This window comes from Chelonia mydas, chromosome 2, assembly GCF_015237465.2.
Source record: "Chelonia mydas isolate rCheMyd1 chromosome 2, rCheMyd1.pri.v2, whole genome shotgun sequence".
In the NCBI taxonomy this organism is placed as follows: domain Eukaryota; kingdom Metazoa; phylum Chordata; order Testudines; family Cheloniidae; genus Chelonia; species Chelonia mydas.
Genome location: NC_057850.1, coordinates 177538461 through 177551492, shown reverse-complemented (window position 1 = coordinate 177551492; position 13032 = coordinate 177538461). Strand labels below are relative to the sequence as shown.

At 38.1% G+C, this 13032-nt stretch overlaps 1 protein-coding gene across 15 annotated transcripts in view; it reads left to right on the top strand.

The window, feature by feature from the left end:
- Positions 1–13032, top strand: part of GOLGA4 (golgin A4) — a 104592-nt gene that overhangs the window by 22002 nt on the left and 69558 nt on the right. For 9 of the 15 annotated variants that reach the window (XR_005223957.2, XR_005223958.2, XM_043540654.1 and 6 more), the window contains 5 exons: positions 267–362; positions 6594–6659; positions 7687–8001; positions 10952–10999; positions 12487–12543. Coding sequence is in view for 13 of the 15 variants with exons in the window: in XM_043540654.1 (XP_043396589.1) it covers positions 267–362; positions 6594–6659; positions 7687–8001; positions 10952–10999; positions 12487–12543 (582 nt within the window). In the remaining 2 variants the exon portion in view is untranslated. Of the gene's footprint in view, positions 1–143; positions 175–266; positions 363–6593; positions 6660–7686; positions 8002–10951; positions 11000–12486; positions 12544–13032 lie in introns of those variants that run through there. The other 6 variants (XM_037890104.2, XM_037890105.2, XM_043540657.1 and 3 more) reach the window with 2 other exon arrangements.

The window sequence follows — 13032 nt, the reverse complement described above, 5'->3', positions numbered from 1 at the left end:
ACACTTTTGCTACCACTTCTTTCCTCTCCAAATAATCAGTATAATAGATCTTGGCTGTTATGACAATGAATGATCCAATATATTTCTGTTCTTGCTTTGCATTCCTCGGTGGGTTACGTATACCATGTTGTATCTTTTTGTAGACCCTTTTAGCACTGTGCAGAAATTGAGATGGTGAGATAAACGTTTGCAATCTTCTTTGATTTTTTTTCCTTTCTCATTACTTGTGTTTTTCATCTCCCTGCTTTTTGCATTGAATGACACAGCTGCTAGCCGGGATGATAGCAGAGCCTGCTTTTCTCTCTGAGTATACTATCTTTGCTTTGGATCCCAAACAACCTAAACCACAGAGTGACAGTGTGGTGAGTCCTCCTGCCCTTTTCAGTGATGCCTTTAGTGGGGGAGGAGAATACTGTTAATTCTAGAAGGCAAAATTAGTACTGCTTATGGCTTATAGTCTCACAAAGGTATCTTGTCTACCCTCTTGCTAACCCTGCACTAAAATTCAGGGGTAATACCCAATAGCTCATGGCTGGTGTGCTGTATGATGTGAACTTATTTTAACACAGAAAATTAACATTGTTTTGTTACACAGGAAAATGCATTCTTCCCAAACTTTCAACAAACAATTGCCACATAGATTTGTAGGTTCCTTGCCTACAATCCATAAATGCTGCTGTAAGTCATTCTGCTAGTTTTTAATATCTGTCTTTGGATATTTTGAAGGAAAATGGGAATGATAAATATTGATGATAGTGCTTTTTCTGAAAAAACTTTAAAAAGTATGCTATTTCAGCATATATTGCTATATATAATGGTAGCAGAAAACCGTTTTCTTACATACATACTGAAATTCAACCATGCCTAGCTGATGGCATGGTTGTTAGTGCAATAGTGTGCTATCACTCAGACAAATACACTTAACTCATACTTTTTCAAATGTATATTCCCTTGTCTTGTGCATTGTAAAAGCAATGTTTCCAGTCTTGGAGCTGGGTGAGAAGCAAGAGCAAGAAGAGAGGATGAGGAAGAACAAACACACCAAGGGAATGCTATTTCCGACCTGAACCAAGGTTTCCTTTTAAACATCCCTCTTCTTTTGACTGTTTCACTTCTACTCCCTCAAAATCAGAAGAATTGCTGCCTTCTATGCTCCAGTGTTATGACATTTAAGTATAGGAAAAGAATTGGGATGTGATCTGCAGCCATACTACGTTGTGCTTTTGATACTATCTTGCAAATTAAGCAGGATTGGACTGGAGGTGGTCCTTTGAAGTTTAACAGATATTTGAGTGCTATGTTGATTTAGTATGTGGGGTAGTTCCCTCAGTGTTAGTACTGAATCAGTCCTTTACTATGGTGCTAAGAGGGACAGTCAGATGCTGGAGGGGTCCCCTGTTTCTGCTGAGATATAAATCAGAGGTGCTAACCAACTAACATTAGAGATCCCATGGAACTTGATCAGTACTTCACTCTCCTGGCCATGTTCAACTCTGGGCCATGTTCCAGTTTAGATACTTTCTGCATACCTAAACTCTCCCTGCAGTTATAATTAGGTTCTGTATTCATTTGTGCTTCCAGCCGTAGGCTGTTGTGCACTGAAAAACAGCACACTATGTAGTATCCTAAATGTGGCTTCATTTTGGAGCATACCTTTCTGTACATGCTGAAGTGATGGCTGTACATGCCCTCCCTGGGACCACTAGCTGCACAAATACTCTCCTCTCCCCCTCAAAAAAAGATCATGTGAGGTTTAGCATTAATGGGTATTGCCAGTGTTTTTAATAATGCTTCATCTGTGGCTCTGCCACTTTTTACTTAATCCTTTTCTAAAAATACAGTGTGCCTGTGGGGTGCAAGAATGAGAGGGAGAGGAGGTGATCACGAGAACAGTTTTTCTTCACTCTCCTGATATAGGGAAAGCTAGGGACAAAATAAACAGGTTTAAATAAGAAACGTTTTTTTGATGAGTGCAGAATACTGGAAACTAAATGTTAAATTAGAGTTCAACTTCTTCGGTTAAATTAAAAATGAAAGAAGAGTGTTGTCTGGAATTTTTAAGGCTATGTAAAGGGTGCATATGATATAGAAGACCGGAGCATAGTGGGGAAGCTGTGAAAGTCTGGCAGCTCTGAATTGGAGAGAAGCTCTTTTATTCCTTGTGTTAGCTGATTCTGAGCAGGCTGTTCAAGGTGAAATGTTATTCTCAGGTGGAATTCTTGTGTGTATAAGAAGTCAGATTGTGTGTGCGGGGGAGGGAGGAATGTACGCTAACTGCTTCCTACCCTATTCCCTCAAATTCAAAATTTACACACAATCCCAAAATAGCTAGATTTTTCTGAAAAATGATTGGTAATAAAATAGTTAACAATTTAGACACTTAAACTACCGAAACTTTCAGATTTACCACTCCACTGAGGTATATGGATCAGTTCACACCTCTCAGTCTACAGACATCCTGAAAATATAGCTCTCAGGCAGGCTGCGGTGCATCAGTTCATGCTCAGGACATTATCTTTGTAAACATAAAGGATAGAAACTTAGAGAGAAACCGCAAATTTATTTTTTGGAGGGAGGGGAAGCCTGATTGGGTTGGGAGCATCAGAGAAGGATATATCCAATCAGTCTGACCCCTGATTTATATACAGTGGAACCTGATTAATCTGCACTAATAAAGATGACCTCATTTGTGGGTTAATGAGGTTTCCACACAGAGCTGCGTTTGGTGATGTCATGCTTGCTATGGATCAGTGGGAGAGAGCCCTGGCATATTAAGTGCTGAGAAGGGCTACTTGCATTATTACTGCTGCTTATAGGCTCCTTGTATTCTCTTCTGCTGGTGTTGCTTGGACTGAAGATTCATGGGCCAGGGTTTCTTTGCTCCTGACTGATTGTGTTTGAGTCACCATAGGAGTGAAGAGGGACCCATCAAAATGTGAGGGGAGCTGGGGTTATTTGTTATCAAAGGCTGAAGCAGCAGTAGCAGTAATCAAAGTAATCTTGATTCAGAACTTCAGTCAGTGCTAGAAGTCCAGGGAGTGGTGTGGTGCTTCTCCAGTGGCCTGCAGAAAGCCTGACCTCACCTGCACTAAGTTCAAGCCTATAGAAGTGTCAGCAGAGCCTCCTTGATTCTAGTTTTAATAAACATAAAGTGTTGAAATCCACTAGCATTAAAGAATTTTAAGCTTGTGACTTACCAAAGAGTGAAGTTTTGACATAGCACCTTCCATCCAAGGATCGCAATGCACTTTACAGATATTAAGATATGACCCTCAGAACATACATTATGTTCTGAGGTACATACATTATTTAAATTACTGTAACATGGCACTGTGTGTAGTGGTCCTTTTTTAGTCCTTAGGTGGTACATAAAATTAAACAGTGTTATTTCCATTCACTACTACAAAACAATAATTTAGTGTATATTCTTTGAGGGGTGTGTGTGTACATTAGGACAACCTACAAAAAGGGTAACATAATTAAGATTAAATTGTTAATTATATACTGTGATGGGGGATAGCCGGTTGTGATGCTTCCGGGGTTCACCTAACACCGGGGATGTTTCTGTGCTCGACAGCTTTGGCTCAGCCATGGCACCAGCAGCCTGCTTACAGCACAGTGACCTCATCCTGGCTTCTGCCAGCCTGGTTTCTCCTTGCAGGGTGACACCAATAGCCCTTGCAGTCCCGGATCTTCCCAAAACCATATCCTATGCAATGCTCCACCCCTCCCACTGTAGCAATCAGAAAACCTTATCAAGTTCACTACTTCTTTAAAAAGACAGTACACAGCCCCAGCCTGTTGGTTTGGCTGAGGATTTTATTCTTCAGTTTGAAACACTGCACTGAGATGGTTTTGTAATAAAAAAAGATTAAGTTTATTAACAAAGAACAGATGATTAAGTGATACCAAATAGAAGAAATTGGGATAGAAATGGTTACAAATAAAAATATGCATCTAAGACTAAAAACAGTCATTCTTCCAGCATGGCTGGCCAGTCCTTAGCAAGGCTCCACCACAGAGCCCAAAGCACATGGTTTCTTTGTCTCCTCAGGTGAAGGACGCCAAAATGGATTTCTCTGTTTATACTGTAAAAATTTCTTTGGTTTCAAAGTCAGAAAGACCTCCTGAGGGCTCAGCTTGCTGCCCACCAGGGAGCTGATGCCATGTTACATTTTGTAGTCTACCTGTTGTGATAGTTAAGTGGCTATCTCCCCACTTGCTAGTTTGATGGCTTTGTTTACCTATTAAGTACTTTTATTGTCTCTCCTTGCCCAATTTACATTGGAGACGCATTCAAGTGGGCAGAACCACATTCCTTTGTTTAGGGAGAAGTGACTTAAGCCCCACCTGCCAAACACACTTTAAGAATGTATTTCCAGTATATAGTTATCTTTCATATCACATGTACATACACCACTCAATAATATTAACGACTAGTGTGTTACAAGTTTGCATGTGATCCCTTACATGACACCTTTTAGATACAGATTATGACAGCCATGAGTTGGGGTATGCTGAGCTAGTCAGGCCAGCTGAGCCTTTGCTAGATCGCAATGAGCCCTTTCCCCTCTGGCATTGGGGTGCTCCTAGGGTCACAGTGGTGGTGTATTTCAGTTTCAACTTTGAAACTACATTTCACAATAATCTTTATAGATGCTGTTCTCGTGTCAGTTCATATTTTTTTTATAAATATAAATACCTGATTGGAACTAGTAAATACTGTTGCTTCAGTCTTTCAGTCTAAAATATGTTAACATATTTGTTTACGAAACAGACATATAAAACCTCCACAGCTCTGTGCTAAATCCATGATATGGCCACCAGGTGCATCTTGTAGCTGAAGTGTGTTGTTTACTTAGGCCGCGTCTACACTTGGAACTTAACCTAGCTATGTTGATCATGGGTGTGAAAATTCTTCCTTCAACCTAGCTACTGCCTGTTGGGGAGATGGATTAACTATGTCAACAGGAGAACCCCTCCCATCTCTGTAGTGTCTACACTGAAGCAATACAGCACCATGGCTGCAGCTGTGCCATTTTAATGTGTCAAATGCAGACAAGCCCGAAGCCTGTAAACTCATTGCAGCGGGGACTGTCTTCCCTTTGTGTGCAGTACAGAACTGAGCATAGTATCGGTACTGCACAAATGATGAATCAGAAGTTTATATTTTTATTTAGGTCTCCCTAATTACTAGCTTTCTAACATAGAAAATGAAAATTGAAAGCCAGGGTAGTTGTGAGTAAAACCTATTGAAAGCTATGACAGCCTCATAAGTAGAATACACAGGGATTGTAGGAAGCAATAGTTGTCCCAAGAAACTTAGTATTTCCTTTAGCGGTGCAGTCCTCTTAAGGAGTGCACAGATTTTGTGATCAGTGTAGACAGAATAATACAACTTCCAAAACTAAATAGACTTTTTATATGGTTTATTTTATTGCTCATTTCACTTAGTGTCAGTTTGGATGTACAATGTGTATCCCTCTCAGGCTTCCTTGTCTGTTCTAGATTCCCTTTGTCCTTGGCACCCTGAGTCCATCCTTCCCATATGAATCCATTGGAAGCCCTTTTAATCTTATAGGAGTACTCTTCCTCTTTCCCGTTTTTACAGTAAATATATGCAATATAATTTCATTGTAGACATACTGTGTTTAAACCTATGACATTTGCAATTGTAGTAATATCTGAATACGTTAACTGCATATCTGTTGCATGTGATGGCTTACGTACAAATGTTTGTGTTAAATTCATTTGACATACCTTGATTTAAAAACCCCTTTTATACAATTTTAATGTTTCCATTATAATGTAATCCTTATTTTTTGGCTCAGTTTAGATACTTTGCAGTTCTTAACCTGAAAGATCCTCGCTTCCAGGTTTTAGCATGTTTACCACTTCAGCCTCCATTGGTTTGAATACCAATAAAGCATCTGAATTTATGCAGGTCAAGAAGCTGCTGAACTCATGTAAACAGAGGGGGTAGAAAAGGAAATCATCTCTAAATTCTTTAATAAAAAATAAAAAAAATTATTGCTTTCTGTTGACTTTTCATTTGGGAGTGGAGGAGAAATTTTTATTTTAAAAAGTTTTGCATATCATAACTTTTCTGAAAGTGTCATTTCTTTCTCTGTACTTAGTCATAAACTTCTGAGTGTACTGATACCAGGGAGGTAATATGGGTAATTGCTTACAACCCATGTGGTAATAGTGTAATACTTGTTACCAGTCAATCACACTTTTCCTGCTATCATTTCCATTTGTTTTTAGTACCTTTCTTAATGAATAAATATTTCAAATGCAAGCCCTATGAGTAATTTAAGAAGAGATGTTGACATTTGAAGTTCTCAGTGTATTAATCAATCCACACACAGCAGCTTTGTAGTTCTGTATATTGCAGCAATTTGTGTTTTCAAAACTTAACATACTAGTTGCAGTTTGCATGAACGCATTTTAAAAAAGGAAAAGTACTAATTATGTTTACTAAAAACATTTACAAAGCCACAGAACTGGGATGCTGTTTATAACAGGTGGGTTTCTTTGTGCTTTATATTGTGTTCCTTTTCTTGTAATATTTTTATTTTCTTGCACCACAGAATGTATCTAAACAAACAGCCCCCAAATCCACAGACAGCAATGGAAGTGAACCACCTTCCCCTCAGGTACTTTTTTCTGTAGCATTTTCATTTAATTAAAAATGCTGTTGACTGCTTTAGCCTGTATTAATACGTTCGTGTGACTCAGTATTAGAGTAGAGGTGGCCAAATACTTGGATATATAAGTTGCACAGCTCAGTAATTGCCCGTTAAGATTGGGCAGCTTAATCTGTTGGATTGCTATTAATAAATGGTAGTTTTGTGGGAAATGAAGATTTAGATGTGAAGTTGCATAAGCCTCTCTTTTCTTTCCAGTGGGCCATTTTAACAAAATTTGGTGACATGTAGGTAGGCCCCCAGTCTTACCCCAAATAACATGGCTAATTCAGTGTGGATGGGTATTACTTTCAGGCTTTTGTCAAACAGATTGTGTTGCATGGATGCAAAGTAAAAAATTTTGGTAAGGTTAAAAAGAATTGTGGTAGAGTACTGACTAGTGTGCAGGATATCATTAGAGAACTTCATTTGTATAATTCAGTAAGTGTACTCTTTTTGCTGTGGAAAGTTCTATATTAGAACTAAGTATTTGAAGTGAGTATAAAGAAATAAGACTATCATAGAGTAAACCCCCAGTTTGAGAACCCCTGAAGTAGACACTACGTTTTTTTACCATACAAGTACTTGTATAATAAACTTACTATGTGGGTCATAGGAAACATACTTCAATATCTTTGAGATATGTTTAATGACTTTATAAAGCTGTTGTAAAATATTGGCTTCTGTTTAACGGTATCTATTTGACTTCTTTTGTAACTTAGGAGCAAATATGATATTTATGCAACTATTAGGTTTTTGATGATCATTTAAAAACCTGTTTAAATTATTGCTAGGATGCTATTAATTTAAGTTCTTTGCCATAGAGTTTAGTACAGAGGCTAATTTCAAACTATGTTTCACTAGATAAGTAGTTTTGTTTCAAAGAAAAAGAAAAATCACTATGAAGATAGTATTTTAGTATGTATATGTACCTATATTTTTAATTGATCTGATTTATTGAAGTGCCAAAGTAATCCATTCCCTTATATTTTTGCAGTTAAGTGACACTCAGACTTTTGCACAGAAACTCCAACTCCGGGTTCCTTCAATGGAATCTTTGTTTCGAAGTCCAGTAAAAGAATCCCTGTTCCGCTCTTCTTCTAAAGAGTCCCTGGTACGAACTTCTTCGAGAGAGTCATTAAATCGACTGGACTTTGACACACCTGGTCCCACATTTGATCCACCATCTGATGTTGAAAGCGAGGCAGAAGAGTCACTGGGAAACATGGACAGCCTCAGCAAAGAACAGCTTTTACAACGATTGCGTAGAATGGAACGTAGTTTAGGCAACTACAGAGGAAAATATTCTGAGGTAAGAAAATGTTTATTGACTTTCCTAAATGTGGGAGGGAAGAAAAGACGGTGATGAGGAGGCAGGAGTGACGGGCTGAAAAAGTGGAAGAAATTTATCAGTTCACTAGCTGTGTATGTGTATTCAGTAGCTGTGTATTTGGGACAAGGGTATTAATTAGTGGCTAGTAACTTGAAACTTACCGTATATACTCAATCATAAGCCGGTTCGTTTATAAGCCGATCCCCCCCAAGATGGATAAGTAAAAATGGAAAATTTTTATGACCCATTCATGAGCCGACCATATAATTCATAAGACAACCCTATAATTCCCACCTTATCTGGGGAGGGCCGGGGGGGATGTCTCTGGCCTGGCCGGAGCTGCACCGGCAGGCTGAGCAGCGCGGCCGCAGCCTGATCCGGTGGGCCAGACCAGCCGGCGTGGCCGCAGCATGTTCCAGCGGGCTGGGCCAGGTAGCACGGGCGCAGCCTGCTCTGGTGGGCGGGACCAAGCGACCACAGCCTGCTCTGGGGGGTGGGGCCGAGCGGCACGGCTGCAGCCTGCCAGCCCCAGAGCTGCAGCTGCTTCAGAGACTGGGGGGAGAGCAGCGTGGCTAGAAGTGGAGAGACTCTGGCCCCGCCTCTTCCCTTCTGGATCTGCTGGCTGTGCTGCCTCTTCTTGCTCCCTTTGTTGGGGGGTTGTGTCCCACCTCTCCCTCTCTATACCCGTTCATAAGCCGACCCCCCTTCTCTGATGCCTCCCTTTTTTGCTAAAAAAATTTGGCTTATAAACGAGTATATACGGTAGATTTTTTTTTAGTTCTAGATGAATTTGTATTTCTAGATGAATTTTTTTTATTTTGGTAATCTGTAGAACATTGAAATATTTAACTTCTCTTGTTTTATATACAAAACCATATTACCACCAACTGAGCTGGATCAGTTGGGATCTCTTGAGTTATATGGAAAATATACTTGTGAGAGGTTTCCTGAGCTAAAGATTTATGTTGAATATAATTGAAATATTGGTCAGATCTTCAATTGTAATAGTGTTTCCGAGTGAGTTTAGCATGGGATACGTTGCATGGCAGTAGATTGTACTTCTCAAGGATAGCATTCAGAGGCAAAGTACAAAAACGTATATTTACGTGTTCTGATTGATGTATTCCATGTACAACATACAAATGTTTTTCCATTTTGCCTCCATTGGTCTTTCATTTTAAATCACACCCCACAGATTTCTACTTAAAAGCAAACAAAATGTTCTTTGTTTATGTTCAAGGACCATAAATTTCAGTTTTCAATGAAAATTGGTCACCTTCATTTTCTAATGTTGATCTGAAAAGCCATCCTTCTCTTCTTTAAATGCATTTGTTCATTCAGAATTGAACATTGCAAAAGTCTTTATGATTCTCCAAATATACTCTGCCTGTGAATATAGAAATTCCTATGCAAATCTGGCTCCTGATGTGACAATGAAAGGAGTAAAATATGTGCATTTGTTTATTTTTATTGTTTCATGTGTGTGTGCAGGGAGACATCTTAGTCTCTCAACCTTATTGACAAAATAGATTACAATTAGAATGAACAAAACAAACCTGACAAATTCATTTTCTCTTCTTTCACTAAGAATCTGAAGGCACAATTATATACTTTTCAGTGTTTTCTAACTGATCACTGCATTATTCACTGTGTTAATACACAATAAACGAACCTTACCTGTGTAAACCCAGTGATCTTTGTATAACTCTAAAGAAAGTGTTACTAAAGAGAAGGTTTTCTTCAGTGTCCTGATTTTGAGTATGGTCTATTAATTAGTTCCTAATTTGCTCTAGAAATCTGTTCGTTTATTCTATGGAACAGATTTCCTTTTCTTCCAGAAACTGTTTTGTTGTTCAGACATGTACATTGGGATTTCCATGCAGCTACAATCATTATTTTTTGTGCTTCTAATAATAAATAATTTAAAAGGGAAGTTGGCTTCATGGGCTACCTATTCCCACAAAATCCTTGAATGGCTGTTGTAACTAAATGTGCTTTTCAAATATTATTGATTATTCTCTTCTGTCCCAAGAATTCCCTCCCGCCCCCCAGACAGGACTATCACTTGTGCTTAAAATTGCTAATTGCCCCACATTTTCTCCAGCATAGTATATTAGGATTTTATGTGGCATCTCAGATCTCTGGATGCACACAAAGTTTTGGCTGAACAGAGTACTGCTTAACCAGTTTCAAAAGTTTACACTCTAGCACCTGAGTGCCATTACGATATTGTAGGCCTGCCAGCTTTGCAAATGGTAGGGGAACATCCCCAAAGTTTAATTAAACTGAGTTGCGCTATTATTCATTAAGTCTTTGTCAATTTACAATGAGAAACTTGGTCCATTTACGATCTTTCTTTGTCCACCAATTCTGCTGGGTGTATGTGAGGCGAATGGGAAGAAGTTCAGTGCTTCAGAAGCCTCTCTTTATAAGGGTTATATACATTCTGTCTTGTACATCCTCATATTATAAAATGAAGTTGAGTCTATCTGGGATTTAGAGGAGTACATAGAAGCACAGGGTAGTTTTTCAGGTGTGTAGCTTTTCAGCCATAATCCTTATTTTCTGGACTGCCTGCATGAAACTTATTTTGTCACCTGTGCTTAAAGGCTTTTCTGTAAGGGGACAAATGGTACATGGCATGCTGAGTAACCTTCCTGTTTTATTTTTGCCATTCAGACTTCGAAACCTAAACACATTTGGTATTGGGAAAATATTCTATTAGAAAACATTCCCCTGCTGAGCTTTGGTATGTACTACCCAAAGGAGGAATGTTCATGAAAAAGTTACCTGTAGGGCCTACCTGGTGAAATGAGGAGTTTGAAAATTTAGTTAACTTGCATAAACTATAAAGTTTTAACTTCAAATTAGATAATTCTGGATGGAGCTGGACTTAATTAACCAATATGCTTGCTTTGTATATTTTTAGCTGGTCACTGCCTATCAGACTGTCCAGAGAGAGAAGAAAAAGCTACAGGTAAGAAGAGGTACAATTTGTCCTGTTTTGTCTGAGCATATTTCTGAATTTTAAAATGTTCTTCTCTCGCATCGTAAAATATGTAAGTGATGTACTAGTAATTAAAGAAAAAGAAGCCAAGCAGATGAGTCTCTTTATTTTAAAGGTAACTTTCCTTTTTCTTTTGGCATCTTAAAAATAAGTTACACTAGCACTAAAATATTTTTTCTACTAAGATTTCAGATTAGGGATTTTTTTGTGGTTCAGTCTTTTATTCTGTAATAGTTTGAAATGTATTATCTTCTTTTTAAAAAAAAATAAAGGCAAAATATAGCTCATGCTAAATAAATTGAACAGTCTGTACAAAATTTCCTACATAAGGTGGTAGTTGTGTGTATCTTATATGCAGTATGAATTCCAGAATTACTTAATTTTGTAGTTTTCCTTTAACTATCACATATACCACCACCACCACCTTTTCTTTAAAGTGTTGTTGGCAGAGTGCTTGTGTACTATGGGCTACATTGGATCTAAAGTCTCTCATATCCCCCTGATTTCTGCAATGTCCCATTGCAAAATTTTGTGCTACTGTTAATAAAATTGCAAAATCTTTCCAGAATGATTTCAGTGAAATCCAAAAAATTATTATCCATTTAATTACTCTAATTTAGTTTTGCCATAATTTTCTGTGTGAAGGGACACAGTAATCATTTCACACACTTATATTTGCTATAGCAAAGGAATACCAGGTATATGAGTTCTAAAAGCCCCCTTTGTTGCTTACATGTGAAGTAGCATTCACAGCTTTTTGAAACCCGTATAGCAGGTACAAGAAAAGCAGGGGGGAAATGAAAAGCCATTGTGTTCTATAGGGAAAAATACTCTTACGAAAGTGTAGGGGGCTAAACACATGGAACAGTAATTTGAAAAACAAAAAAAACAACTTAGACAAAAAGTAAACTTTGAGTCTTTCCCCAAGAGATTTCTTTGAGGATGTAAAAAAGGGTAAGAAAATATACAGACAGTGGAAAAATGAGAGGCCAGTGTTCCCCAGGGGAAATAAAGTAAGTGAGCATTCTGAACAGCTAGGGAATCAAATGAGAAAATTTCATAATACAAGTTTAAAATTTAAATTCAAGTAATGATAATTAAAAAATAGAAACCACAGGTTATAGGGGAATAAAAATAGGCTGTGTATTTTCAATTGTGACTCTTCAGTTGGGGATGCTTGCTACACTTCTGTGTGGTTTGTTTGTTTTTTTGTTTTTTTAGTAGCAGCAGCCAGGATCAGGACATACAGATTTTAATGCTCTGTTTTATAATTTGCAAGTAACCCCTTTTGTACTAATACTGTGACAAGGCAAGGTAATCAGGCAGCTTGATTTGGAAGAGAGATGCAGAACATAAGTCCTCTACACTAAAGTAAAGTATCTGTAGCGTCAGTGTGAATACTTTAAGTAAAAATTTGAATTTACTTAATAATATTCTGCTTATTCTTTTTTATTAAGGGTATATTGAGCCAGAGCCAGGATAAAGCACTTCGGAGAATTGGAGAACTACGAGAGGTAACTTCAATTGATGGTTGAATATTTTTAAATTCATACAAAGTACACTTTGTGGTAGTGTTTTATCCTTTGATGTGCAGTTTTTTTAGTTTGTAGTAATTAACAAATTCTGTAATACCAGTGCCAAAAACCTGGAATTCCCTTCACCATTTCTGTCCACTTTTTTTTTTTTTTTGTATTTTCCTGTCTTGCTTATTTCCACGTCAACCACTGCTGTCTTAATCTAAGATAAAGCACAGTTCCATAACATTGTGATAGAACCGTGTTTGCCTGTTTACACTATTCCTCTTGTCCCCGACCCAATGAGTTATGAGTACCCCTAACTGTGACAGAGAACTGAGGCTAGCATGTGGTTCTTCTTGCAGCTTAGATGAAGCCCAACGGTGGATGAGGATATGAAATTTGTGACTGCTTCAGTGGTTGGAAATGGGATTGCACATCATTTTAATATACATTTTCCAAAGATGATCTGCAAATAATGTCAGAGAA